The sequence below is a fragment of the Phascolarctos cinereus genome, unplaced genomic scaffold (genome assembly GCF_003287225.1).
Source record: "Phascolarctos cinereus isolate Bilbo 61053 unplaced genomic scaffold, phaCin_HiC Scaffold_4;HRSCAF=312, whole genome shotgun sequence".
Lineage (NCBI taxonomy): Eukaryota > Metazoa > Chordata > Mammalia > Diprotodontia > Phascolarctidae > Phascolarctos > Phascolarctos cinereus.
The window spans coordinates 229458297-229485145 of record NW_027555847.1 but is presented as its reverse complement, the minus strand read 5'-3'; the positions used below and the strand labels follow the sequence as shown (position 1 = coordinate 229485145).

The 26849-nt window shown below is 38.8% G+C and overlaps 1 protein-coding gene across 1 annotated transcript in view; it reads left to right on the top strand.

Annotated features, from left to right (window-relative positions):
• Positions 1-26849, top strand: part of GABBR2 (gamma-aminobutyric acid type B receptor subunit 2) — an 822765-nt gene that overhangs the window by 503779 nt on the left and 292137 nt on the right. Inside the window, exons 4-5 of the mRNA XM_021008593.2 lie at positions 6883-6984; positions 17441-17506. Of these exons, the coding sequence (XP_020864252.1) occupies positions 6883-6984; positions 17441-17506 (168 nt within the window). The remainder of the gene's footprint in view (positions 1-6882; positions 6985-17440; positions 17507-26849) is intronic.

The following is a 26849-nucleotide window of genomic DNA, read 5'->3' as shown; positions in this document are numbered from 1 at the left end:
AAAACTAGCAATTGCAGCACAATTGCCAATATGCACTAGTAGAAGGAATTTCCTCCCTGGGAGTTCCCAATACCAATGAAATTCTAGATCAAGTTTTTTTAAAATTAAAAAAAAGAATTCTCCTGCTAGTCATAGTTGTGAAATACGCCATTTTCCTTTTGTGTTTTTCCCCTTATACCTTCTTGAATGTGTATGTATGCATATATACATATGTCGGTATAGATAAACAGAGATAGATATCTATGTGTGTGTATATATGCCCACACGTTTGCAAACATCCACACATATGTACACTGTATTTAAGACAATGAAAATGTTCTCTGCCATTTTTTTGACCCAGAATTTTACTCTATATAGAAATGCTTTCCCCTTCTCCATCTCAAATTGTTTCGTAAGTGATTGTATCTATTAGGGTCATAGATTTCAAGTTGGAAGGAGATTTGGAGGCCATCTAATCTAACTTTCTCATTTTACAGAGGACAAAACTGAGGTTAAGTGATTTGCCCAAAATCAAACAGGTAGTATTCAAACCCAGGTCCTCTGAACCCAAATCTAATATTCTTTCTATTATACCACATCCAGTGGCCTAACAAAATTATTTATGCCCTTATTTGAGAACCCAAATTTCTACTTGAATATCTGCATACACACTCATTAAAATGCTTACATGCATATATATATATACACAAACACACACACACACACACACACACACACACACACTGATAAATGTGCCCTCATAAAAACACATTAACAATACATGTATGTTAGACATTATGTTTGATGGTGGATCTTTCCCTTCAAGATCAGGATTTTGGATTTGAAGCTCAATAAATCTAGACTCTTCCTTCTAGAGAATACCCAGAGAAATGTTAGTGGAACCACGTATATCACTTTCAATAAAGAGACAGATGGCTTTGCCTCCTACTTTACTGAGAAGATAGAGGCCATCTGGCAAGAGATTCCTGATCTACCCTCTTCACTTCAGTGTTTTTATCCTTTCCCCCAGTCAGCAGAGGAAAATTTCCACTTTGTGAGATATTAATTCCTGAAGCTGATTCCTATCTCCATGTGAAAAAGACCTTGCCTTCTTACCATTCCCTATTTCTACAGCGTAGTGTAAGCTCTTTCTTTTTTGACTGGGTTCTCCCTCTCCTTCAAGCACACTACATCCCCGCCTTTGGAAATACTCTTGATTCTTTATTTACCTATTCCCCTATTTCCTTTCCTTCCACAGCCAAACTTCTCAAACAAATGACATCTATCTACCTCCATCTTCATTTACTCATCAGCCATTTCTTCTTTACTGCCATATATTATAGCTTCCATCTCAATCCCTTTACTAAAACTTCTCTCTTGAGTTATAATGAATCCCATTTAGGAGACTCAGTAGTGTTCCAAGCCTTAATACAATCAGTAAAATGTCATGCACAAACAGGAACATCTGGCAGACCTCACCACCTGTAGAGAATCTCTCTTCCATTTGAACTCTGTACTAAACATCCTCCATGACAGTGGAAAACACCTTTGCATATATGCATCTTTATTTTATGCTTCAATTAATATTAATCATCATAGGGTCTTCAAACAAAATTTTCTTTGTTAAATCTTCCAGGAAATCCTTTGAGCTATTGATATCAGCATGGGCAACACCTTGATGGAGGCAACATTTTGTTTTGCTGAATCAAATGCTCTTTTATGGTCAACCAAAATTAAGCATAGTGTATTCCTGTGCTCTCTGCACCTTTCAACTGTGTGGTGAAAAGCATGTCATTTGCAAAAGCCTATTCCCTTCTCGTATCTTTATCATGTGTGCCCTTAGTGCATATATAAGTTATTCCTGTAAAATATTTATGAATTGTAGATGGGAAAATAAGCAAATGAGTCTGTAGTTCCTGATATTTTCTTACAGTTTGGGGAATGAACAGTAAAGTCTGGAAGTTTTTCCACACTTTTGGTGATCTTTCTTTCAAATACCATAAAAATAAATTCTTTAGTGACTTCAAAATTGTTTCACTACCAATTTCTGTGACTATAGTCAACCTAATCCAGCTGCTCTTCCTATTTTTATTTTCTTCAATACCAGTTGCATTTCCTCATGCAGCACATTTTTAACTGTGATGTTAGAGTACAAATATGGTGGCACTACTGTTCTTGGTGAAAAGAATTTATTATCAAAATCTTAACAGGTCTTTTCCATTTTTTTACCTGCTCGTTTTTCCCTTTCCAACTTCTTTTTTTTGTTTGGCGAGGCAAGGTGACTTGCCCAGGGTCACACAGCTAGTGTCAAGTGTCTGAGACCAGATTTGAACTGAGGTCCTCCTGACTCCAGAGCCTGTGCTCTATCCACTGTGCCATCTAGCTGTCCCTTCCCTTTCCAGTTTCACCCTTAAATGTACTCTCACGTCACTGAGTTATTTTCTACTTGTTAAAATATAACTATGGCCCCTATAAGCTAGTCTAGGGGATCATTGTTCCAGCTCTTATTTTCTCTGGTGATTAGAGTTCCTGAGTAAGGTAGAGTTGGGGTGAATGGCACAAAACAACACTAGGATAGGTTTGAATGTTTTATTGATACTCATGGTCAAATACAGCTTAAGAGAGGATGGATAGATGTCATCAGGGATGAAGTTATATATGGCATCTCTTGCCCCTACCATCCCAACATGCTGGGTGGCAGCCTGGATAAATAATGGTATATACTCTACAGCTGAAGGCAAAGAGCCACTTGGGGGGCGGGGAGGGTCTCAGTTTACATAGAATTTTTAGTCTGCCACGGGTGGCATTCTTCACCTCACCAGTGGGACCATGGGGTCAGAGACTGTGGACTAGTGGTAATAAGAGGATTCCTAAAAATCTACCAGGAGGATCTCCACAGGAAGAGGGAGGTAGAATGAAAACTATATTGTATCAGCAAGTTGGCTGAAGAGCAATTTAAACTTCATTTTCAGAGTCGTGTAATGAGAGATAATCCTAGGAGAATGGGCCAATAGAATCCTCTGGTTACTCACCTGCCGATTCTAAATTCTGTAATTTTATGTTCTGAGGTCCTGTCTAAGCTTAGACACTCTGTTTTTGTTTTAGTTGTTCTGAGTTCTTCTCCAGCTCTTGCATTCTATTCTAACAGGAGCTGAGCTTGTTTACAAATTCAGTGCAACAAACACTTATTAAGAGCACCCTGGCTAAAAGGGGAGTTAATTGTTTCCATGTGGTGTGACTGATTAGATCTCAAGAGAATAGGGTGATAGGGAGGGGACAACAAGATCACTCCCTAAACCAACCCCCAAGAGAGGAGATAGATAGGAGTAGGAAGGATTCAGTTCTGCCCCCACCCGGCAGAGAAGAAGGAGGAGAAAAGAATTCAGTACCGCCCTACACTTCAGAGAGAGACACCCAGAGGTGTTAGAAATGGTTTGCAAGACACAGCATATTGCTGGCCTTCTCAAGGGGTAGAAGAAGAACAGGAGGGAGAAAATTTACAACTCAAAATTTTAAAAAGTGAATGTTTAAAAATTTTTACACCTAATTGGAAAATAGTTAACAAAATAAATAAAAATATATTTTTTTAAAAATTCAGAAAAGCACCAGAAAACTTCTATGAACTGATACAAGTAAAGTAATCAGAACCAGGAAAACAATATACACAATGACTATGACAATGTAAATGGAAGAATAAAAAGAGAGAAAAGAAAAGAAAAAAGTTAAATGCTGAGTAATCATAGGGACAAAACTTGTCCCCACAAAAGAGATGAGAAATGTACCTTGTTCCCTTTTTTTTTTCAGAAGTGGGGGGCTATGTGTATGGAGCATCAGATATGCCATCAGATTCTATCAATATACTGGTTAGTTTTTTCTAAACTGTTTCTTTTTTTCTCTATTTTATTGTTTGTTACCAAAAAAAATTGCTTGCTAAGTAAAAGAGAGAGAAAGATGAATTTAAAAATGAAAGTGAAGTAAAAATAAAAGATATAAAGAAATTTTTAGAAAAGAAAGTATGATTTCTAGGGAAAGACTTTAAGAGAGTGAGGATTTCAATAGGTATTTGTGTATTTGTGAGAAAGAAACAAAGGAGAATCAGTCATTCAGTCAACAAACATTTATTAAGTGTTTACTAATGGAAGGCACTGTGCTAAGCACTTTGGTTACAAATAGAAGCAGAGGACAGTCCCTGTGCTCTAGGATCTTATGATTCTTTTTTTTTTATTTTGTTTGGTTTTTTTGTTTTGTTTTGTTTTGTTTGCTAGGCAGTGGGGTTAAGTGACTCGCCCAGGGTCGCACAGCTAGTAAGTGCTACATGTCTGAGGCCAGATTTGAATACAGGGCTGGTGCTCTATCCACTGAGCCACCTAGCTGCCCCAGGATCTTATAATTCTTAATGGGGGAAGGTGAAGTTGAATTGTGTCAGGGTCAGCAAAGAGGGACTATGAGAAGGATGCAGAAGTAAGGGGGCTTTAGGATACTGTAGCACATGGCTGAAAGCAGCTTCCAAGGTGAGAAATACATTTGGTCCAAGAAAAAAAAAAACAGGCTGGGACTTCTGGGTTGGAAATATACTAGGGGTTCTGGGGAAAGAAGACAAAGCCTACTCTCTCTCCCTTCCTTGTACCTCAGACATTCATTTATCCATTCAACAAACATATGTTGAGCCCCTGTTGTTATTGATAACTATACTAGTGACTGGGGAAAATATTCAGAGTCTTCAATGAAGGAAAATAATAAATCTACTTTTACATAGCGCCTTAATATTTACAAAGTACTTTGTCCTTATTCCTCCTGTGAAGACTTCTATTTGGGAAAAAAAAGTGAATTTTCTTCAAGTTATAGTAATATGATAATAATAAATAACAAAAAGAAGGAAAAGGGGGTAAAAAATAATTAAGTTCTGGGCAACAAGAAAGAAATTGGAGGCTGAATCCTCAGACTTACTCTCTACAGGGTCATCTCTTCTTTCAGAAGACCTTCAGCCCTCCCTTTCTCATCCTCCCCCTCATTCCTGATCTGGATATGAAAGTTAACTCTAGCTCCCTCCTGAGATCCTGGAGTTCTGCAGTCTCTGAGCTCCCTTTCCTCCACCTTTGATCTAATCACTGGGTTAGCATTAGAAATGAGTTAAAGTTAAAGGCAAGTAATCACTAAACAAAGGGTAAGGAGAACCCAACAAAACCAGGGAAAGACTCAAAGAAAACAGCTGTGCAGAGCTAGGTTATACAGTTAGTGTTCCAAAGGCTAACCATAAGATTTCCCTTAATTAGCCTTAGTCATTCTCCCTCTCCCTTGAGTATATGTCTTCTTCCCCTGGCATTTAAAAACTTGGCAAAGCAGGTTTTAAACTCCCCTCTTCCCTCTTTTAATCCCCATCAAACTCTTTACCACTAGAAAAGCTGTGTGTGAAATGATTTTACATACATTATTCTGTTTTATCCCCAGGGGATACTATGAGGTAAGCAAGGCATATACTATTATCCTCATTTTGCCTATGAAAAAAACAGGGCCCAGAGAGGTCCACTGACTTGTCTAAGGTCACATAGCTAGTAGAGACTAGTATCAAGGACTTTGGGAATTTACATAGCACTTTAAGTTTACAAAATATTATATGTGTATGTGTTAATTTATTTAATCCCAACAACATTCTATGAAATAGAAACTATTGTTATCTCTATTTTACATATGGGAAGGTGAGTTTAAATGATTTACCCAGGGTCTCATAACTATTAAGTATCTGAGGCAGGATTTGAACTCAGGCCTTTGTGACTCTCGGTCCAGTGCTGTCAGGCAGCTAAGTGGCACAGTGGACAGAGCACTGGGCTTGGAGTCAGAAAGATTTAAATTCAAATCTGACCTCAACTATATCATCCTGGGCAAGTCTGCTTCAGTTTGCCCATCTGTAAAATGGGGGTAATAATAGCACCTCCCTCCCAAGATGGTTCTAAAGATAAAATGAGATATTTCTAAACCTTAAAGCACTATATACATGCTAGCTAGCTGGTAGTAGTACCTTTGTTGGATGGGACCCACCACGACTGTCAGTCCCAAGAATGCAATGCTCTATTAGTTGTTAAATCCCCTAATCTTCACTATTGAGCTACTTTTAGGTCAAAGAACTTTCCTATAGACTCCAATTCTATAGGCAGAGAACTAAATCTAGTCCCAATTTAGAACCAAATCCCTATAGGAAAGCTATTTACTCAGATGTGGAATTATGAAGTAAAATAGAAATAAACTCCTAACTCACATGGGGAATTTATGTAGTAGAATGTCAATAGACTGTAAGCTCCTGGAGGGCAAGGCCTGTCCTGCTTTTGTATTTATGTTTCCAGTGCCCTAGTATATGGCAGGCACTTAATACTTATTGATTTGTTGGTGCAAGAAATGTTTTTCTTAAATTTTTCTCAAAATCTACGGAGAAAAACACAGAAGTAAATGCAGTACTTTCTCTGTAAATACTTTTAGTTTTTTATTTTTGAAAAATCTATGCTTTATAAAGACATACATTTTTCTGGGTTATCAAAAAAATCTATTCCTTATAAAAACTTACGCACGTTCTGGGTTGTCACTTTCTTCTCTGTGAAGGACATCCTCTGATAACTCACATAAATGAATGCCATCACTACTTCTCTACAAAGGGAATAAATTGTCGTAGACAATAATTAAGCAATTATGCAAAACAAGGCCCACTCACTATTCCAAAGGAAGAGAGTAATATATTGTGCTACTCTATGTCAACTATAATGAAGAAAAACACTTTTTTCAAGTTGTACATGGAAATTGACACATTAATCATCTTGTATATTCGAGTAGTTTCCCAGGGAGATGGTGCGCTCCATCAGCTTTCCTCTCATTGGTTACCAATCTCTATTTCCCAACTCTCTCTTTCGCTGACAGGTAAGAAATGATCTCACTGGTGTCCTGTACGGTGAAGGTATTGAAATTTCAGACACAGCAAGCTTCTCGAATGATCCCTGCAATAGTGTGAAAAAACTTAAGGTACGTGAAGCTGCTTTACCTCTGACTAAACAGATAATCATGATTTCTATGAGTCACAGTCATAATCAGCCAGGTGATTGTGATCAAAATTACATTTTCTTTAATTTCACCACAGAATAAATTATAGATTTATTTATCTAGATCATGATGGTGATGATGATGATATTTACATTTGAATAATGCTTTGTGGTATATAAAGTTCTTTTACATGTATCATTCTATTTGACCTTTACAAGGACACCATGGGGTAGGCAGGGCAAGTTTTATCATCCTTATTTTACAGATGGAGCAAGCTTGGAAAAGAAAAGTAATTTATCCAAGGTCACATAGTTAGCAGACAGTAGTTCTCAGGTCTTCTGATTCCTAATAATAGTAGGACATATTTCTATAACACTTTAAGCTTCACAAAGTACTTTCTAAAACACATTCCTGCAAAGCTGGTAATGTAAGTAGTGTGTGGGATAGCAACCCCAACCCAAATTAAACTCAGAGACTTTCTCGCGAGATGTCTGTCTGCTCCTTCGATACACGTGGAGAGAGAGAGAGAGAGAGAGAGAGAGAGAGAGAGAGAGAGAGAGAGAGAGAGAGAGAGAGAGAGAGAGAGAGAGAGAGAGAGAGAGAGAGAGAGAGAGAGAGAGAGAGAGAGAGAGTAACAGGAGTAACAGTAACAGGGGCCGCCTTATGAAAGCAAATCTCTGCCCACCACGCAAACAAGTTTCCACCCACCACTATCCCTTACCCCCTTAACTGGGGGTGGGCTTACATTCTAAGCTCGAAAGTTTCTTCCTATCCTTTTAACTGGGAGGTGAGGCTTACATTCCAGGCCTGAAATTCAAAGACAAGGAAAGAGGCCGGAGGCTCAGGTTGGGGGTAGGGCAGGGCTTATTCTTTCTGTTAAGTGCTTAAAAACAGGGTCTAAGTCGGGGAGGATTTTGAAAGTAATAATCAAGAATTATTTGACCCTTTGAGGAGCCTTCACTTCTGAGAGTTCATTTCTCACACTACCTTCTGAACTCATTACCTTAATTACACTGAGAAGTCTTCACTGGGACATCCCATTCAGTAGTGTTATCCCCACTGTATAGATAAGGAACCTTAGTCTCAAAGAAAAGAGACTTGCCCACCCCCTCCTTGCTCCATGGGTAGAAAGTATTAGAGTTGGGATTCAAACCCAGATCTCCTAAATTTAAGTCCAACACCAGTGTTGTCAAATAGAAACAGATTCCTATTAACTATGTTGTATTTTCATTTTCCTATTGTATTTCTGTTTTTTATTGTGTTAAACATTGTTAAACATTTGTTATACATTTCCCAATTACATTTTAATCTGGTTCTGGCCTCAATGGGGAGTTTTGCTGGCTGTGAGTTTGACACTCCATCACACTTTCTGTATTCTGAGTGGCCATTCCATTCTATCAATCAATCTATCTATCAATAAACATTTATTAAGGACCTATTATGTGCCAGGCACTGTGATAAGCGCTGAGGATACAAAAAAGAGGCAAAAGACAGTCCCTGCCCTCAAAGGAGCTTACAATCTAATATGGAAAACAACATGCAAACAAATACATACAAAGCAAACAGGCAGGTTTCCTGTAAAAGGTGAGATTTTAACTGGAAGCCAGGGAGGTCAGTAGTTGAAGCAGGGAGGGAGAGCCTCCCAGGCATGGGGGACAATGTTCTGAGAAGAGACAGAGTCTTGTTGGTAGAACAGCCAGTGTCACTGGATAGAAGAGTACATGTTGGGGAGTAAGGTGTAAGAGGACTGGAAAGGTAGGAGGGGGCTGGGTTATTAAGGGCTTTTAATGGCAAGCAGAAAATTTTGTATTTGATCCTGGAAGCAATTAGATGCCTAGAGTTTACTGAATGTGGGTAGGTTGGAGGGTACAACACAATACCTACATTTTAGGAAAATCATTTTAGTGGCTGAATGGAGGATAGATTGGAGTGGGGAGAGACTTGAGGTAGGCAGATCCACCAGCAGGTGGATACAATAAGGAAGACATGGGGTGAGGAGGTCCTGCACTAGAGTGGTGGCAGTATCAGAGGAGAGAAGGGGATGTACTGGAGAGATGTTGCAAAGGTGAAATCAACAGACATTGGCAACAGCTTGGAAATGGAGGGTGAGTGATAGTGAGAAGTCCAGGATGGCTCTAGGTTGTCAGCCTGAGGGACTGGGGGGATGATGCTGCCCTCCACAGTAATAGGGAAGGTTGGGGGGTGAAGGGAGTAGGGGGCAATGTTAGGGAGAAAAACAATGAGTTTCATTTTAGACATGTTGAGTTTAAGATTAAGTGCTTTACGAATATTATTTCAAGTGATTCTCGTAACAACCTTGGGATGTAGGTCACACAGCTAGTCAGCACCTGAGGTTGGATTTGAACTCAGGTCTTCCTAACACCAGGCCAGTGCCCCATCCACTAGTTAGTAAAATGAAGCAGTTTGATAGGGTCTTAGATTCAGAGCAGGAAAGGACTTCAGAGGCCTTACATGTTGGGTTTAAGATGCCAGTGGGATGTTACTATGGAGAGGTCTGACAAGCAGTTGGAATATCAGCATTGGACTTCAAAAGAGTGTCCAGAGCTGGAGATGGATATTAGAGAATCACCCACACAGACATGAAAAACTCAAGCTATGGAACAAGATGAAAAGTTGCTACTTGTAATAATAATTTATGGGGTTTTTCTTTTGTTTCATGGTCAACAAACTGTTGGCTCTAACATGAGCATTTCTGGTCCAGTAACTCAGACTGGATTTTTTACATCTCTCACCACCCACCTATTCCTCTGCACTTAGAAATTATAAAATTTCTCTCTGGGTTTCACTCTCTCCCTCCCGACCACACATGGATGTCCCATATCATTTCTTCCTCTGTCCTGGCAGTAATGTAATCACACACACACACACACACGCACATGTTCTTCCACCTTTTCAGCCCCCAGCACTATCCCCAATGTCTGTCCATTCGGTTGACTCAGAGACTGGTGGTTTGAGTTCCATAATGAGTTCTGCTGAATGAGGGCCTTCAGTCCTGGAGAAGGGCATCTCCGGCTCTGCAAAGAACATACTGGGAAGTGGGGGTGTGGGAGAGCAGCAGAGAGAGGAAGGCAGGGACGGTGCTGCTAATACCACCTCCCTACAGCATGCTGAAGCTTGCTCCAGGATTGGTTCTTTAAAGAGTTTCCTGCACCACTGGGGCCTGAGCAGACATCTGGGAGATTTAATTTTTAAAGAGTCTCAGTGTGCAATAGAGCCAAGACCCTTTAAACTCCCCTCCATTTCACACTGAGGCTTGTAAAACTTTAAATGTCTCAGCGCCAGATCCAAGGTTTCCTGCTTCCTCCTATGAACCTGCTTAAAGGATTCACTCCCAAGCAGGTAGAGGCTGTTTATGTTCCTTTCAGACCTTGGGCCTGGCACTGAGGAAGATTCAAAGATATAAAAAACTCAGCCCCCATCCGCAAGTACTACCCACAGTCTAGTATGAAGAACATGAGTGAGAATTCAGAGGACCTGCCAATAACTCCCAATGAGACCTTAAAACGAATACTCTCTGGGTCTCAGTTTCCTCATCTGTAAAATGAGTGGGTTAGACATGATAACTTTGGAGATTCTTTCTAGCTCCAAAAGCTGGCATTTATATAGCACTTTAGCATTTGCAAAGCATTTTACAAGTGTTATTTTACCCTCATGACAATCTTGAGAGATGGGTCCTATTGTTATCCCCATTTTACAGATGAGAAAAACTGAGGCAGAAAGAGCTTAAGTGATTTGCCCAGAGTCACAGAACTAGTAACTATATGAGGCAGGATTTGAACTCAGGTCTTAGATTCAAAGTCCAGCGTTCTATGCTCCACATACCTTGAAATAGATTGCCAAAGTAGATTTGACAGGCCTTGGCCTTGGTTGGATATTAAGGTTGAAAGAGGGGGGGAAAGTGACTCTGAGGTTACCAGCAAGCGAGATTAGTGGTTTAGTTTCAGACTGTAGAGCTTGAAGTGCTAATGGGACACCTAGGTGAAGATATCTACTATGAAGTTAAAAATATAAGACCTGAGGTTAGTATCATTATCATTCCCATTTTACTGATTAGAAAACTGAAGCACAGAGAAATTATAAATTCATTACCTTGAGAGATAGAATGCTCTATAAATGTAGGATTTTTTTTAAAAGGACAATTCCTGGACAGCAGGGCCAAAATGGGTTTTCAAGGGAAACAAGGACTGTAGTAAATCTCTAAACTCAAAAGCTAATATTTAAGGGACATAAGCATGGCCTTCCACAATATGTCACTGAGTGCTACTGTCAGAGGGAGAATGAATGCCAGGGTGGACAGACTATGGTTATTTTTCCTTATAAACATTTTATAAGCATTTTAAGGTTTACAAAGCACCTACCTCACTAAAGCCCTGCAAGGTAGGTAGTATTATCTCCAATTTGTAGGTGAGAAAATGGAAGTCCAGAAAAATGAAGTAATTTGTCTACAGTCACATACCAAGACAGTGGAAGAGCTAGGACTAAAATTCAGATCTTCAATATTATTCGATAAACATTTATTCAAAGCAATCTATACTCCTAGGTGCTGAAGATACCGATTAAAAGCTGACTTCTATCAATGGACTTATCTTCTAGTGGAGGAAGCCACATACATGTGCACCAATAAGTAAATAAAGAAGTAATTTCCAGGGAAATGGGGAGATAAGGAAAGGCAGAGGAGAAGAAAGAGAGAGAGAGCATTCCAGGTATAAGGGACAGACTGGGCAAAGGCACTAAAATGGGAAGGAATAGGAACAAGCATTTATTAAACACCTACTCTGTCCCAGGCACTGTGCTAAGGACATTACAAATATTATCTCATTTGATCTTCCCAACAACCCTGAGAGGTAGGTGCTATTATTATCCCCAGTTTATAGTAAAGGTTAAGGGACTTGCCCAGGCTCACATAGCTAGGAAGTATCTGAATCCAGATTTGAACTCGGGCCCAGAACTCTACCCATTGTGCCACCTGGATGGAAGTATAGAAGAGAGAGGAGAGAACTAGGGATTGGGCCTCTGATTTCAATAGTTTTGAGAATTCCTGAGTGAGGAAACACCTGCTACCAGTGCAGGTCAGCGCCTTCTCTCCAACTAACAGGCCTATGGCGTGGCCTAGAGCAGAGATGCCAAACCAGGGCCCCACTTACAGCCCACAGCACTCCATTCCCAAGTGCTGCTGAACCAGATTAAAATGCAATTAGGAAATGCTGAAAAAAATAAATACAAATACAGTAAAGCATGGATAATATCACATTTTAAAGCTAAGTCAACATGCAGCTGGCTAGGGTCCTTATGCTCGTGGCCCCATTTCTATTTGATATTGGCGCCACTGGCGTGGAGCGTGGAGAGGCTGTGACTTGCCAGGCTCCCATAGCCAGTATATCTCAGAGGCAGAGCTTGAACCCAGGTTTTCCGGGCTTCAAGATCGGCTCTCTACCCACTACGCCCCACTGAGGTGAGTATTGTGAAATCATTCTAGAAAGATAGAGTCGAGCCGTGTTTGGAGGGCTTTAAATATCGGCAAGGTGTTTGTATTTTATACTAGAGGTAAGAGACAGCCAGTGCAGCTTCCTGAGCAAGGGGATACCTGCCTGACTAACTACTTGACTAACCAACTGACTATATGACCGACTACTTATCTGACGGACTGACTGACTGACTGACTGAATACCTAACTGACCAGGGGACTACATGACTGACTGACTGATTGTCTGACTAGCTGACTGATTGACTGCCTGTCTGACTGCCTGTCTAACTGACTGACTGACTACTACCTGACTGCCTGCCTGACCACCTGACTGCCTGCCTGCCTATTTAAGTGGCTACCTGACTGACTGGCTGACTGACTGACTGGCTGACTGACTGCCTGGCTGCCTAACTGACCATCTGACTGGACAGCTGACTGACTATCTGCCTGCTTGCCAGCCTGTCTGCCTGATGGACTCTGCTTTGGAAATCTTTTGGCAGCCAGATGAAGGGGTAAAGCTGGAAATGACTCCTAAATGCAGTCTTTGCTCCACTATGGCATGCTGCTTTCCCCTGACTGTGTTCTTATTTTAGTCACAGTAGGCATTTTGGGTGCCATTGTATGGCATTTTGCATTTGCAAGATCCCCTGCTTTGGCCCTCTAGCCATGTGGCCTTCATTCTGAACTCTCACCTGCACATGCCGAATGTCACATCTGGCCTGTGTACTTGTTCTTTGGAAATGTAAATAGAACTTAAATCCCTTGCCAGGCTATAAGGTTACCCATGATTTACTGACTCCATTCTTCCTTAATCCTCATTGGGTTTTTTTTTTTAACTTAACTTTCCCAAGAGTCACATGGAAGAAGAGACACATGCTTTGGATGACAGCTCACCCAGAAAGTCAAAACTGAAGCAATTTAGAGTCTTTAACCAGTCTTTTATTTTTACTATTTTGGGATTTCAGTCTGCAGATTCATTAGTTGATGTGCAATTGTGTATTGTGTGCACATCTGTAGGTGAAATTTATATATGTACACATGTATACAAATATGTTTACTAGAGGCAGCCGAGGTGCCTCAGTGGATGGAGCACTGAGCCTGGGGTCAGAAAGACCTGAGTTCAAATCTGGCCTCTGTGTGACCCTGGGCAAGTCACTTACCCCCATTTGCCTCAGTGTCCTCATCTGTAAAATGGAGATAATAACAGCCCCTACCTCCCAGGGTTGTTGTGAGGATCAAATGAGATAGTATCTGCAAAGCACTTGGCACGGTGCCTGGCTAAGTCTTCCAAGAGGCAAAAGGAAGAGCATTTCAAGCAAGGGAAGGCCAGCCTGTGCAAAAGCACCTATTATAGTTTAGTCAATATTATGGTGGTTTGTGAAGATGTCTTACCCAGTTCAACAAATATTGATTTGAACTCAGGTCCTCCTGACTCCAGGGCCAGTGCTCTATCCACTGTGCTGCCTATCTGCCCAATAAATGTTAAGTGACTACAATGTATAAAAATATGTAGTAGGAATACAGAAATAAAAACAAAATATTACTTGCCCTCAGGAAGCTTACGTTCTAGTGGTGACATGAAACATCTACACAGGCAAGAAAATGCAAGGTGATTTTCAGAGGACAGAGCACTAACACCTGGAGTGGGGTTTGTTGTTATTGTTGTTGTTGTTTAGCTGTGTCCAACTCTTCATGACCCCATTTGAGGTTTTCTTGGCAAAGATACTGGAGTGGTTTGCCATTTTCTTCTCCAACTCATTTTACAGATGAGGAAACTGAAGCAAGCAAGATTAAGTGACTTGCCCAGGGTCACACAGCTAGTAAGTGTCTGAGGCCAGGTTTGAACTCAGGAAGATGAGTTTTCCTGTCTCTAGGTATGGCACTCTATCCACTTTGAGACCTAGCTGCCCCAAGAGAGAGGTTTACTACATTATAAACTACTTAAGGTCAAAGTCTTGCTTCATTTTTTTGTCTTTTCCAGCTGCCTAACAGCTTTCTGAATATCATAGATAGTTTTTTTAATTAAACTAAATTTCTCAACCACAAAAAATAGTGAATCACTAATAATCAAAGGATCATAGATTTAAAGCTGAAAGAGACCTTAGAGGCCATCTCCCATTTTATAGATGAGGAAACTGAGACCCAGAGAGATCAAGTGACCTGCCTAGGGTCACATAGCTACTAAGTGTCTGAGGTTTTCCTATCCCCACACCTACCACTCCATCCACAGCTCCATCTAAATGGAAATGAAACCAAATGCTCTATGTAACTTGGCTGTCAGGATAACTGAAGTAATGACCAAAACAAAAATGGCCACTCTTATTCACTGACTCAATTCAGTGTTTTTAGTTATCAGCCAATCTGTAAATACTATGTTAGAACAGCATTTCTCAAAATGTGTTCTATAGATCCTCAGTGTTCTACATAATATCTTGTGAGAATATTTTAGCACTACTAATATTTTTTCTTCTAAAATATTCAGATTAAACTATGTGTGCTTAAGTAATTAAGGATTTCCTCCCCATCATTATAGATACCCCTTCTACTAATGTGGATCACAGCCTCTCCATACCTTAGTAGACAGTCTCTATAAGATTCTGATGAGAAAGGCTGTCACCAAGCCCATATTCAAAGCCTTTCCAGCTCGGTAGGATCTGTGAGACTTCTGACTGCATTAAAATAGCCTGTCAGAACCCAATGTCACTTCCACAAGGCATCAAAGCAATGCTTTTGAGGAGGGTAAAATTATATATGAAGTGTCATAACTTGGACTGGACAACCAGATCTTTGCCCTGAAATTTAGAGCATTTATAACCTTTCAGCAGATAGAAATAACTAAGCTTAGCACCTAATAAACAACAAGAATAATCAGTTCAAACAGGAAGCAGCCTTTCCTGGCTGCACCCCAGGTTGATTTCTCCTGGGCCTAGCCTCATAATATCCCCCTCCCATCGCAGAAGCAACCATGTGGAGATCCATGGACTTCCCCTCCCAAACACATTTCCTACCACTTGCTGTGGGTATAAAAATTGCCAGCTCTGCTCAGTGTATGTGTCAAAAAGTATTTATGAAATGTCACCTTGGGAAGGGGCATGAAAACAAGCTGAAGTTTCTTCTATTTTACTACAAAATATTGGTGCCCCACTTTTATCTCAGAGCAATTCCATGGTCCCCAGGTACCTGAACTAGAATTAATGAATTCTGTCAAGAGATCCTGAGCCCCAAAAGATTGCATGGCCAAACCAGTTTGAGAATTGCTGTACTCTAAGTTTTCTAAGCTAATAGGGCTGTTTACAATAGTTCAGTAAGAACTATTATTGACAGCAAAGAAGATCTAAAAGGAGCAAAAAACTTAATGGGGCATTACTGAAATCACGATGATGCAGTGCTGTATAAGATATGATATATAGTAATGAGAAATGGAAATGGCTTGAAATATGTTATAGCATTACAGTCTTGGAGATAACAAAGAAACGCCTCTCTGGGTTCTCCATTAAGATTTTTAAAAAATCGTTTTAGAATCATTTTCTCTACAGTTTGCACTACCCAAAGATGATTTTGGAAATTTATTCCCTTTTTATGTTATTAAATTATTTGAACATGTAAAATGACTTCCCACTTAGCACTCTCCAACAATGAAAGGATCTAAAATATGACTTTTATAAGAGGGTTTTTGTTTAAACTACCCCCTTCCTAATGCATGAGATAACTTTGGTTCCTATTCAGAAGTTCCAACAAGAGACTTTTTGGAATAATGGATTCCAGTGCTGGCCTGGGAGGGTGGTATAGTAGACAGAATATTGGACTGGGAGTTAGAAGGCCTCAGACACTAACTAGCTGTATGTCCTTAGGCAAGATACTTCAGTTCTCTGATTCTCAGCTTCTGTAGTTATAAAATGGGGATATTAACTGTCTAACCTGACTATCCCGTAGGATTATTGTGAGGATAAAGTATGGTAGTATACATGAAAATGTACAATCCTCTTTTTCTGTACCAATTATGAACATAGAAATGCCCATTTTATTTAAGGTTTGTGAAATTCAGAATAAAAATAAATAAAATCTTAAATAATAATGTACATGGAAATAATTTAAAATAAAGTACTATATAAATACAAGTTATTATTAAGGAATTAGGAATTGACTAAGAGGCCCTAAACTAGTAAAAGGAGAGTAGTGCACAAACAAATACAGAGAGAGAAAGAGAAAAAGAGAGAGATAGAGATTGGTAAAGGAACACATCCAATTCAGTAAGGGTAAAGGAAGAAACAGGAAGAGGAAGCGCTTAAAGAACACTCACTTTGTACTGACTCTGCCTCAGTTGGGAAGATGATACAAGAGAAAAAGTTGGAAGGAGTCAGAAACAGAAGTTCATAGAAATAGAAAGAAATTTAACAGGGAGAAAGAGAACATAAATGAAATGTGATAAATCCAGGAATAGGAGTAGAAAAGAGAGAAGGGAAGGAAGATACAGGAAAGGGAGAAAGGGAAAACATAAGCCTGAGTTGGCTATTTACCACTTGCCACTGATTAAATACAAAGGTTGATGATGGTACTATTTACATATTCATCTTTAAAATAAAGACAGTAAGAGAGAAGAGGAAACGAATGGAAGGATATCCTCAGAAAGTGGAGGCAAGAAAGATGCCTAAGAAAAATTATGCCCATGAAAAAAGATATCAAAAAAAAAAGACTACCTCACCTAGGAATAGAAGACAGAACAACTATTATCATGAAACAAGGTGTAGCATTCAAACCAGTCAGCCAAGAAAAGGGCCAAGAGAATCTGGGCTGAGCCAGCACAGATGTTCTGTGGTCCCCTGAACTTTTACAATTGGGAAGGCTATTTGCGTGGTCCCTGGTTTTGTGCATGTTCAATATAAAGATTTGATCTTTATATGTTTATAGTAACAGTCCCCAACAGCTTTTACATATGTGTCCTTTTGTCCACAGAGTAATGATGTTCGGATAATTCTTGGCCAGTTTGATCAGAATATGGCAGCAAAAGTATTCTGTTGTGTAAGTAAATTCTCATTTAATTTGCATGTTTGGGGAAATTAACAAAACTTTTATCTACAAATTGAAGAGCGTGAGCCCTACTGTGGCTCTGTATGACAATCAAATTGAGAGAAACCTTGGATTATTCAAGAAGCAAAAGCATTCCCAGGGTATTTTATTAGATAGCTCAATCTCCCAAAGGTAATAGAACCAAGTGTCAGATTATTGTAATCATGGATACCCTTTCTGGATTAATCAGCCCCAACTGTTAGAAGATTCTTCCTTAGCATGAATTTGCATCCCACCCCCTAATACTAAGCTTGAGTCATCATGATTTTCCTCAGTCAAGATTTTTGATCAGTCAAGGCATTCATCACCATCTTCTTTAATAATGTTATCATTAAGCCACCCCCTCCCCCACTTCCTGTTATCCATGATTTAAAAAGCCAGACTTCTTTAATTTGCTTTTCTCCTACCTTGTACATCATTAGGTACACAATAGGTATTAAAGCTACTTTTTTTGACTCATGAATTCATTTTTTAATTCTTTAAGCATTTTTGCTACTCTCTTCTGGACTCTCCCTATTCTCCATATCTACATTAACCTAGAGGCCAGAGGTAGGCACCAAACTCTCACAAGAGCCTGAAAAAGGCAGAGCAGGGCATCAGAAGGCCAGAGTCCCTTGAGGAACTGACAGTGAAATGGCATTCAGGGAGATGGGGCAGGGAGAGGAGGGATATGGAAGAGAATGTTTCATCATCATAGTGACATACCATCTATTCAAAAATAAAGTTATCTATCGCCTTGTTGCATAAAACAAAAGTGAATCCTTCTGAACAGTAGCTTCATGCCGAGTAAGAGACTTTCTACAGTTCCCTCTGAATGAAAGGGGGAAGAGTCCCCAGCCATCTCCAATGAAGAGTGTTGACTCTGGTGTAAGTTTTCCTTCTTAAGGCTGGTATGTGTGAGCTCAGTCTTCCTCAGAATTTTTATCAGAAAAGAACTTCCACAGCATAGTCAAAGCTATAGCATATCTCGTAAGGAAAAGAAAGGACATTTTTGGCAGAAAAATTGCTAATTTGAGCAAGAGAACTTCATACCATCATGGGGAATAGGGAAGGGTAACCAGAGACCAAAGGACAATAGGTTTGATAAAGAGAGGAGAATCATAAGGGGAAAGGAATCCAGTATAATAGAGAATAATAGGTAATGGAATTGGAGGAAGGAAGAATTAGGAGCTTAGATTATATATCAATGTTCAGAATAGAATAATCATACAAAGGTACACATTTTCAAAGGAAATTGGTCTAATAGAACATAAGGGAGAGCGATAGTATACTCTGAAAAGGAATATATGTAAATCTATAAACTCGAAGGTCGATACACAGTGGAAAACATTTGGGCAGGGAGAAAAGAAGAAAGAAATAGAAATGATGTTACTTTAGGTATATACAACTGACCACCCAACAAGATGGAGGATATGACCAATACTTTTCTAAAATCTACAGTAATGAACAGGTACAGAAACATATTTGCTGACCCTGATAAAGGCTTGCTTGTTAAATGTGCATTTAACACAAAGCTGGGAAAGATAGCTTTTTCTGTTGTATAACAGGATTGATTTTTTTTTATCTTGAAACTAGAATGATGAATCAAAACTATAAGATGAAACTTAACAAGGATAAAATGCAGAGTTATTTTTTTTTACTCAAAAATTAACTGTATATACACAGAATGGGAAGAATTCATTAAACAGTAAGTCATTTAAAAAGACCAGGGTGTTTTAACTGACCACAAACACAATAAAAATGGGAGCTGGGGTATGAATACTGAAAAAGCTAATGAAATATTAAGCTGCACTGTTAGAAGTTTAGCATCCAGTAGAAGAGAGATAAGACTCTCAATACTTTTATTGATCAAACTATATTTTGAAAATTGTGTTCTGTCCTGAGCACCACATTTCAAGAGCAACATTAACTTACTCCTTGTCTGAGAGTTCTCTATATCAGAGAAGTCAAGTGGCCCACAGGCCACAACATTCCTGAATTGGTTCCAAACCAGATTAAAATATAATTGGAAAAAAGGTAACAAAATAAACGAAAATACAATAGCACATAAATAATGTTCATATGTGGTTTTCTAAGCCAAAATGTAGCCCACAGGTTTGCCCTACAGCAATGAAATCACAAGTCTGGTCCCAGTCTCTATTCCTATTCCTCCCAAAGCTCTGCTATCTCCCTGTGAAATGTAATATAGGTCAAGTCAAGAAAGTAAATCTCATCCCCTCAAACCCTGACATCTCAAGATCACCAGAGCTCTCAGGTAGTGTTAAGAAAAGTGATTCCAAAGCCCCAAGACTGGTCTGATCAAGAACAGTGGGTACAGGAAGCAAGAAGAAGAGGCCAGGAAAGCCCTGACATGAATCCGATAAGTCTATGAACACATGGTATCTTCTAACTAAGGACTTAAAGAAAAAGTGGCATTTGTTAAGTTAGCTGATAATATACCAATTTATTTTCCTGTTGGAAATATTGTCATTTAGGAAGGATTTTCATCCTAGTTCCCTATAAGACATGGGACTAGATGACTATTCAGATCTCTTTTCAGAGTCCATGATTCTAATATCTCATCCTGAACAAAAATATCCCTATGCTACGTACCACAGAATGCTTGCTTTTCCACAATGGTGGCAGGGTTCTTTCAACAACTTAAGGGTTAAATGTTACCTTTTAATAAATTGTCCTTGACATCTACATAAATCTAAGCTACTGGCATGTTGACCTGAGAATGGACATTATGACCACAGATTTTCAAGACTTTTAAAAAGAAAAAACCAATTGATTTAATTAAACCAACTGAACTTGATTAATTATCTAATAAATTCTAGCAGTAAAAAAAGAAACACTTTACAACTCCATTTTAAAACTTGTTTTAAGTTTTGTAAAAAATATGGTTTTTCAATGGTACTTTCTGGATCCCTAAAATTTGTATAACTTAGCTGTACTGCAAGTACATTTCCAATAATCCTATATGTTTCTTTATGGCCAAGGGAGGGTTTAATACAAATCCTGAGAACACAGGCCTTGCCTTCACAGGGCAAAGAACTAAAGTTGAAAGGGAAAGAGCTTTCTTTCTTCTTGAAGAAAATGGAAAGAAAAAAAGAGTCCTCCTTTCTGATCGTTGAAAAAAAAAACTTTCACAAGGAAGCCATAGTGCTGGCACAGGGATCTAATCATAGCACACGGTTTGGGCAGCTTTTATATTTTAAAGAGCACTTTCACTATCTCATTTGAGTCTCACAATAGCTTTGTGAAGTGAGACAGGACAAATTTTACTATCCCCATTTTATAAATAAGGAAAATCTGGTTCGGAGAAGATCAATGATTTACCCTAGCTGACAGAGCTGAACAGGGGACAGGATTGGAAAGAGTCAAGGTCTCCTTAATCTTGAACGAGCGTTGTTTGTTCTACTTTTCTGGGTTCTACAAGAAAGAAAATCTTTGAGAAGAAAACTGTGAAACTGAGTAAGAAATTAATTCCAAGTCAAGCTATTGAAAAGGGCCCTCACAGAAATGGCTCCCTAAATGGAAGTACTTTACAAGCCACTTATGGTTGTGAGGTTGTGACACAGGGAAGCTGTCGGCAAATGAGAAAATCTACCACTAAGTGTTTCTGTCACTAGGCTTGTCCAAAGCCCAAAAGACCAATGTACACACTGTGGAAAGATTCATACTAAGATAAAAGAGTCAAGATCAGTTTATGGAAAACTTCAACTCAAGCTGGAACAGAAAACCCAGATTAGATAGGTAGGTAATTGATGTTACTAAAGAATTTAGTGGAAAAGGTATTAAATCGTACCTATACTTATTTCTTTAGCTTTTGCTTTCATTGTATATTGTTTTATATATAATGGTTAATAATATTAACCATCATAATATAATGGTTAATAACCATTATATATAATGGTTGATGTTTATGTCTAGGAAGGCTTAATGTCTAGGAATTGCTTAATTGAGTAAAACAAATGCTAATTTCTCTTTCAATTGACCTTGACTATATAATCGAAATTATCCATTTTATACTTCACACAGCTCTCTGTCTCATTTATTCATAAATTGTTCACCTATCCATAAGTCTGACAGGTAATATATTCCATGTTCTTCTAATTTTCTTATAATATCTCTCTTTATATCTAGGCCATGTATCCATTTTGATCTTATCTTGGTGAATAGTGTAAGATATTGGCCTATGCCCAACGTTTGCCAGACTGCTCTCTAGCTTTCCCAACGATTTTTACCAAATAATAATGAATTCTTATCCCAAAAATTTAAGGCCTTACACTTGTCAAACACAAAGTTACTATAGTCATTTGCTGCTGTAAATTGCATGTCTGCTCTATAGAAAGACTGCTGTCGCAATCAAAGTAATAATATGTGATAATTACATAATGCTCTGAGGTTTGCAAAGTGCTTTACCTAAATGATATTAATCAATATTCATAATAGCAGGTCATTGGGCCACCTATGGGAATGTACAGCCTCAAGATATAGTGAGTTTCACTGAGAGTAGTCAGGCACAGCCTGGAAGACAGTTGATCAGAAATGTAACAGGGGAGATTGGACAAGAGATTGGACCGGTTAAGTCCCAAGGTTCTTCTAATTCTGAGACTTTATTGCTTCTTTTCTTTAAAATCACCAAGCCTCAACTTCTCAAGCCTTTTTGCTCTAATATCTAGTCACCTTATGCTACCTCCTTATTCAGTTTTCTTTCCCAGCCAGAGATATCCTATCCTTTCCACTCCACGATGATAATCATTTAATATCAATTGAGCCCCAATAAGGGCCAAAAACCTGAATTAATCTTTTCTTCCTGAGTGAACTGAGAATGCCCCTTCCAGTATCAACAGCTAAAGCTGACCAAGAGCTTTCTTCTGTTTATGACCACTAAGGTGCCTTTAACCCAGACACTGCCTTGAATAAAGGGACTTTTCTTATCTTGATCTTCTGTGGTGGTAAAGGAAACACAGATATCCCGGATCTGACATTTGCCTATCAATTAACACACATCCTGAGGCAGGGTTTAAATGTCCTGCTAAAATTGCTTGATGCAGTCAGAGTTAAAGCTCTACCTCCATGCAACATGTTACATGCTGCTAACTTAAGGGAGTAAAACAATATAGACTTACTTATCACCTAGCTTGTTGTCTCTTTAACCAACTTTCAGGTCGACACCAACAATGTCTTTCTAGGTCTTCTGAGACCACAAGAATGTGGTCCTATCCATTCTAATTTCTCAAGTACAGTGCTAGGGAGTTCTCCTCTTTCTCTCCCAGAATTAAATGGAACAACAGGACCCCAGGCATCTAAGTGATACAGTGACTAGAGCATCGGGCCTGGAATCAAGAAAGTCTGAGTTCATATCTGACCTCAGGAAACTTACTAGCTGCATAACCCAGCACAAGTGACTTAACATCTGCCTGGCTCAGTTTTCTCCACTATAAAATGGGAATAATAATCTACATCCTGGGGTTATTGTGAGGATAAAATGAGATAATATTTGTAAAGTTTCTGGTATACAATAGGCACTTAATAAATGTTTGTGTCCTTCTTTCCCTATCTAATAGCCTATTTTGCTCACAGCATTCAATGGATTTACAAATGAGTCACCCCATCTAGCAGATATCTTTAGAATTATCAAGGTACAAGTAGGACTTTTAAAGTTATGAGAACAACTTATAACAAAATAGAAAAGTGAAGAGGACTCAGTTCATCACCCTATGATTATTTTCCAGGTAACTTTTGAAGCCAGTGTTCTTGTCCTTAGATCAGAGGGCACTGAGACTATTCTTTTGATCTAAACCTTCCAATGATGCTGCTCTCCTTTTCTTCATGCTTGCTAACTGCATGCATCAGCGGTGGCCTTGATATTTTGTTTTTATCCAGGGTGCTCATCATGAAAAACAGAGCTAGAATCTCATTGCTACTTTTCCCTTCTGGTTTTCGAGGCTTGGGATTTTCAGATTTGCTTTTCATCCTGGCCTTTGCTTGAGATAGACTTTGCCGTCAAAATCACATAATCAAAAGCCGTGCTCCTGAACAATAGGTATCCAAATGGCAACATGGAGAGATGGTCCAACTTCAGCAAATCTGAGACAAATGGCTCTTTGTAGCTCACCAGTTAAAATTGCCCATGATGCCGAGCAAACAAATTCTCGTTTTTCATCTTCCGTCTGTAGTCAGTGATCAGTCATATACTCTGTAGGTATTAAGGGTCATATTTAAAAATGTCTACTTTTATTCCTCAAATTTTCCATCTCCTTCACAAAAGTAAGTGATTTGCCTGATGGTGCCAGAAGGAAAATGAAGGAGTGCCTAAATCCCTGCAACCAGCAAGCTCCCACTGTTTCACAAAATTTAAAAATTTTGTCTTCTACAAAACATGTTTTTCAAATAATAAATATGAAGACTGTAAATATATTCCTAGCTTACAGATAGAAAACATGAGACTCATTTTCATTAATCAGGCATGAGAGTTAGTTAGAGGTCACTCATCCAGCAGTACCACCAGGCAGCTAAGGATTGGGAAAGAAAGACAAAAGCTAACCAAGCAGCCCAAATAGCTGTCACAAAGCCCATGCATTTTACAGATAAAAGAGTCCTGGACTCCTTGACTCAAAACCTGTTTACATTTATTTTGTAATCAACTCTAACAGACTTGATAGTGGAGTTTTCCAGCTTATATAACAAACTAAACTAACAAACTAAAAGCAATTCACTAGTTTTGAGGAGAGAAAGGCTACTATAAACAATTATAATGGTAGCAGTAAGAAGTGACCTCCTCCAATATAATAGAAAGGGAAGAGAAAGAAAAATCATAAAAAGCAGATTGAGAATTTTAAAATGCCCCAAGTCTAGGTGCATCTTTCCTGACAAAAAGTCCTATGAACTCAACAGTCTTCCAGGGCAGCACTTTCCAGTATGAGAACTGACATTTTTATAATGACCCCAAATCATCAAAAAAATGCTTATATTCAGCATGCCCTGTTTGAAAAAAATTTAGGGGTATGTGTAATACTTTTTAGGAAAATCTCCAAAATTGTAGAGATAAGAGACTTTTTGTTTAAAAAGTAGTTTTTTAACAAAAAAAAATGGCATTTGTAGAAAAAACACTCAGCCATGAGGAAGATTCAGCTAAAAGGGCATCTGTGCCCAAGAATTCTGGGTAGCAAAGGTAATTAAAGTTTAACTTCAACCCAGGAAGGAGGGAAGAGAAGAACCCCCTGACCTGGAAAAGACCATTGCAGGAGAAAAATGCTTTGATATGTGCACCGTGCTCTCTCCTTGTTTTTCTCAGTTATGCTAAGGAAAGGAGCACTCAAATGCTGGGAAGCAGAAGGCCAAAAAACGGTCTTTCAGAGGTGCTGAAAGCAAATTGAACCCTGGTGCAAAAGAAAACGTCAGAGAGGCCCGTTAGAGTATGGACCCTACAGAATCAGAAGTGCTAAGAAAGCACTTAACACTTTCTCTCTGATAAGGGAGTTAAATTAATAGCTAAAACAATGTGGAGGAAGCAGACAGAGGCAGAAACCAGATGCAGACTTACGGCCTGCTGTATTTCAAACTCTCCAAACTCTCCAAATGAAACTTCAATATTTCTTTTTTTACCAGAATGAAAAGCCAGAGTTAGGTTAAACCATTAAGTTTAGTTTGAGAGAGGGCCTAAAGGAAGAAACATAAAGTATCTGGAATGAAATCTTGCTTCTTCAACTTACTACTTCAATGGCCGAGCCCTTTCATCCTTCTTAGCCTCAGTTTCCAAATCTGTGGGATGAAGATGTGGAGCAGGACTGATCTCTTAGATTCCCTTCTAGTTCTAAATCCAATGATCTTATAATGAGATGCTTATGTTTCTTCAAGTCTTGTTACAGATTGTATCTGTCCTTTGATTTATTATGCAAACTTTGGGAGTTAGACTTTCTTAAATATTCATACTTTTACTGTAATTTCTTCCACTGTAAAATGAGTAAGTTGGATGAGATGATGGCTGAGGTCTTTACCAGTTCTAAAAGTCTGTGATTCTCTTATTTTAGTAAGCATGGTTTATATAAATATAACTATAGCTGGAATTTGTTACATTTTCAGTCATGTCCAGCTCTTCATGACCCCATTTAGGGTTTTCTTGGCAGAGATACTAGAGTGGTTTTCCATTTCCTTCTCCAACACAGTTTACAGATGAGGAAACTGAGGCAAAGAGAGTTAAGTGACTTGCCCAGGGTCACATAGCTAGTAAATGCCTAAGGCCAGATTTGAATTTAGGTCTTCGCTGCTCCTGGCCCAGTGCTTTATCCTATGTGCCACCTAGCTGCCCCGCCCCTGATCTCCCAGAGCTAGAAATCAAAGAAATCTACTAAAGTATAGTTCAAAAGAACTATACTTGTGAAATGAATTGTTTGAACGCAAGTATAGAACTTTATGTTTGACCCCATTATTTAATTCAACTCATTCTACACTGTTGCTATCTTTTTGAATTATACTCCTTCATCTAACATGTTGGCTATCCTTCCGATCTTCATTTCATCTACAGATTTAACAAGCATGCCTTCCTCTAAGTCATAGATAAAAATGTTGAACAGCACAAGAGAAATCTCTGGGCCATTCCGCTAGAGACACTTTTCCAATTTTATGTGGAAATCATGAAGGTCTATTCTCCGGGGCTGGTCATTCAATCAGTTTTAAATCTACCTAACCATACTATTAACTAGCCTATATCTTTCCACCATATCCCACTACTTATCTCTACTCCCTAGAGTTGGTCATTCAATCAGTTTCAAATCTACCTAATCTTACTGTTATCTAGCCTGTATCTCTCTATCTTATCCCACTATTCTTTACATCTGATCATTCAATCAGTTTCAAATTGACCTAACCATACTATTATCTAGCCTATAACCCTGCTACTTACTTACTATCTGGATCTGGTCATTCAATCAGTTGCAAGTCCACCTGACTCTGCTCTTATTTAGACTATATCTCTCCACCTTTTTCCCAAGTATAACGTGAAAGACTTTGTCACATACATTACTGAAAGCTAAGCATTCGCTTGATTTACCAGGCTAGTTACCATGTCAAAAGAAAAAAAAGAAAAAGACAGTGAGGTTAGTCTGGCATGACCTGCTCTTGATAAAGTCATGCTGGCCTTAGTAATCACTACTTTCCCTCCTAAGCACTCACAAAATATTTCCTGAATAATGTGTTCAGGAATTTGCCAGGAATAAAAATACAACTTGCTGGTCAATAGTTTTCAGGCTTCTCATTTTTTAAAAGAGACAACACATGTTCTTCTCTAGTCCCTTTCTGTAAGATC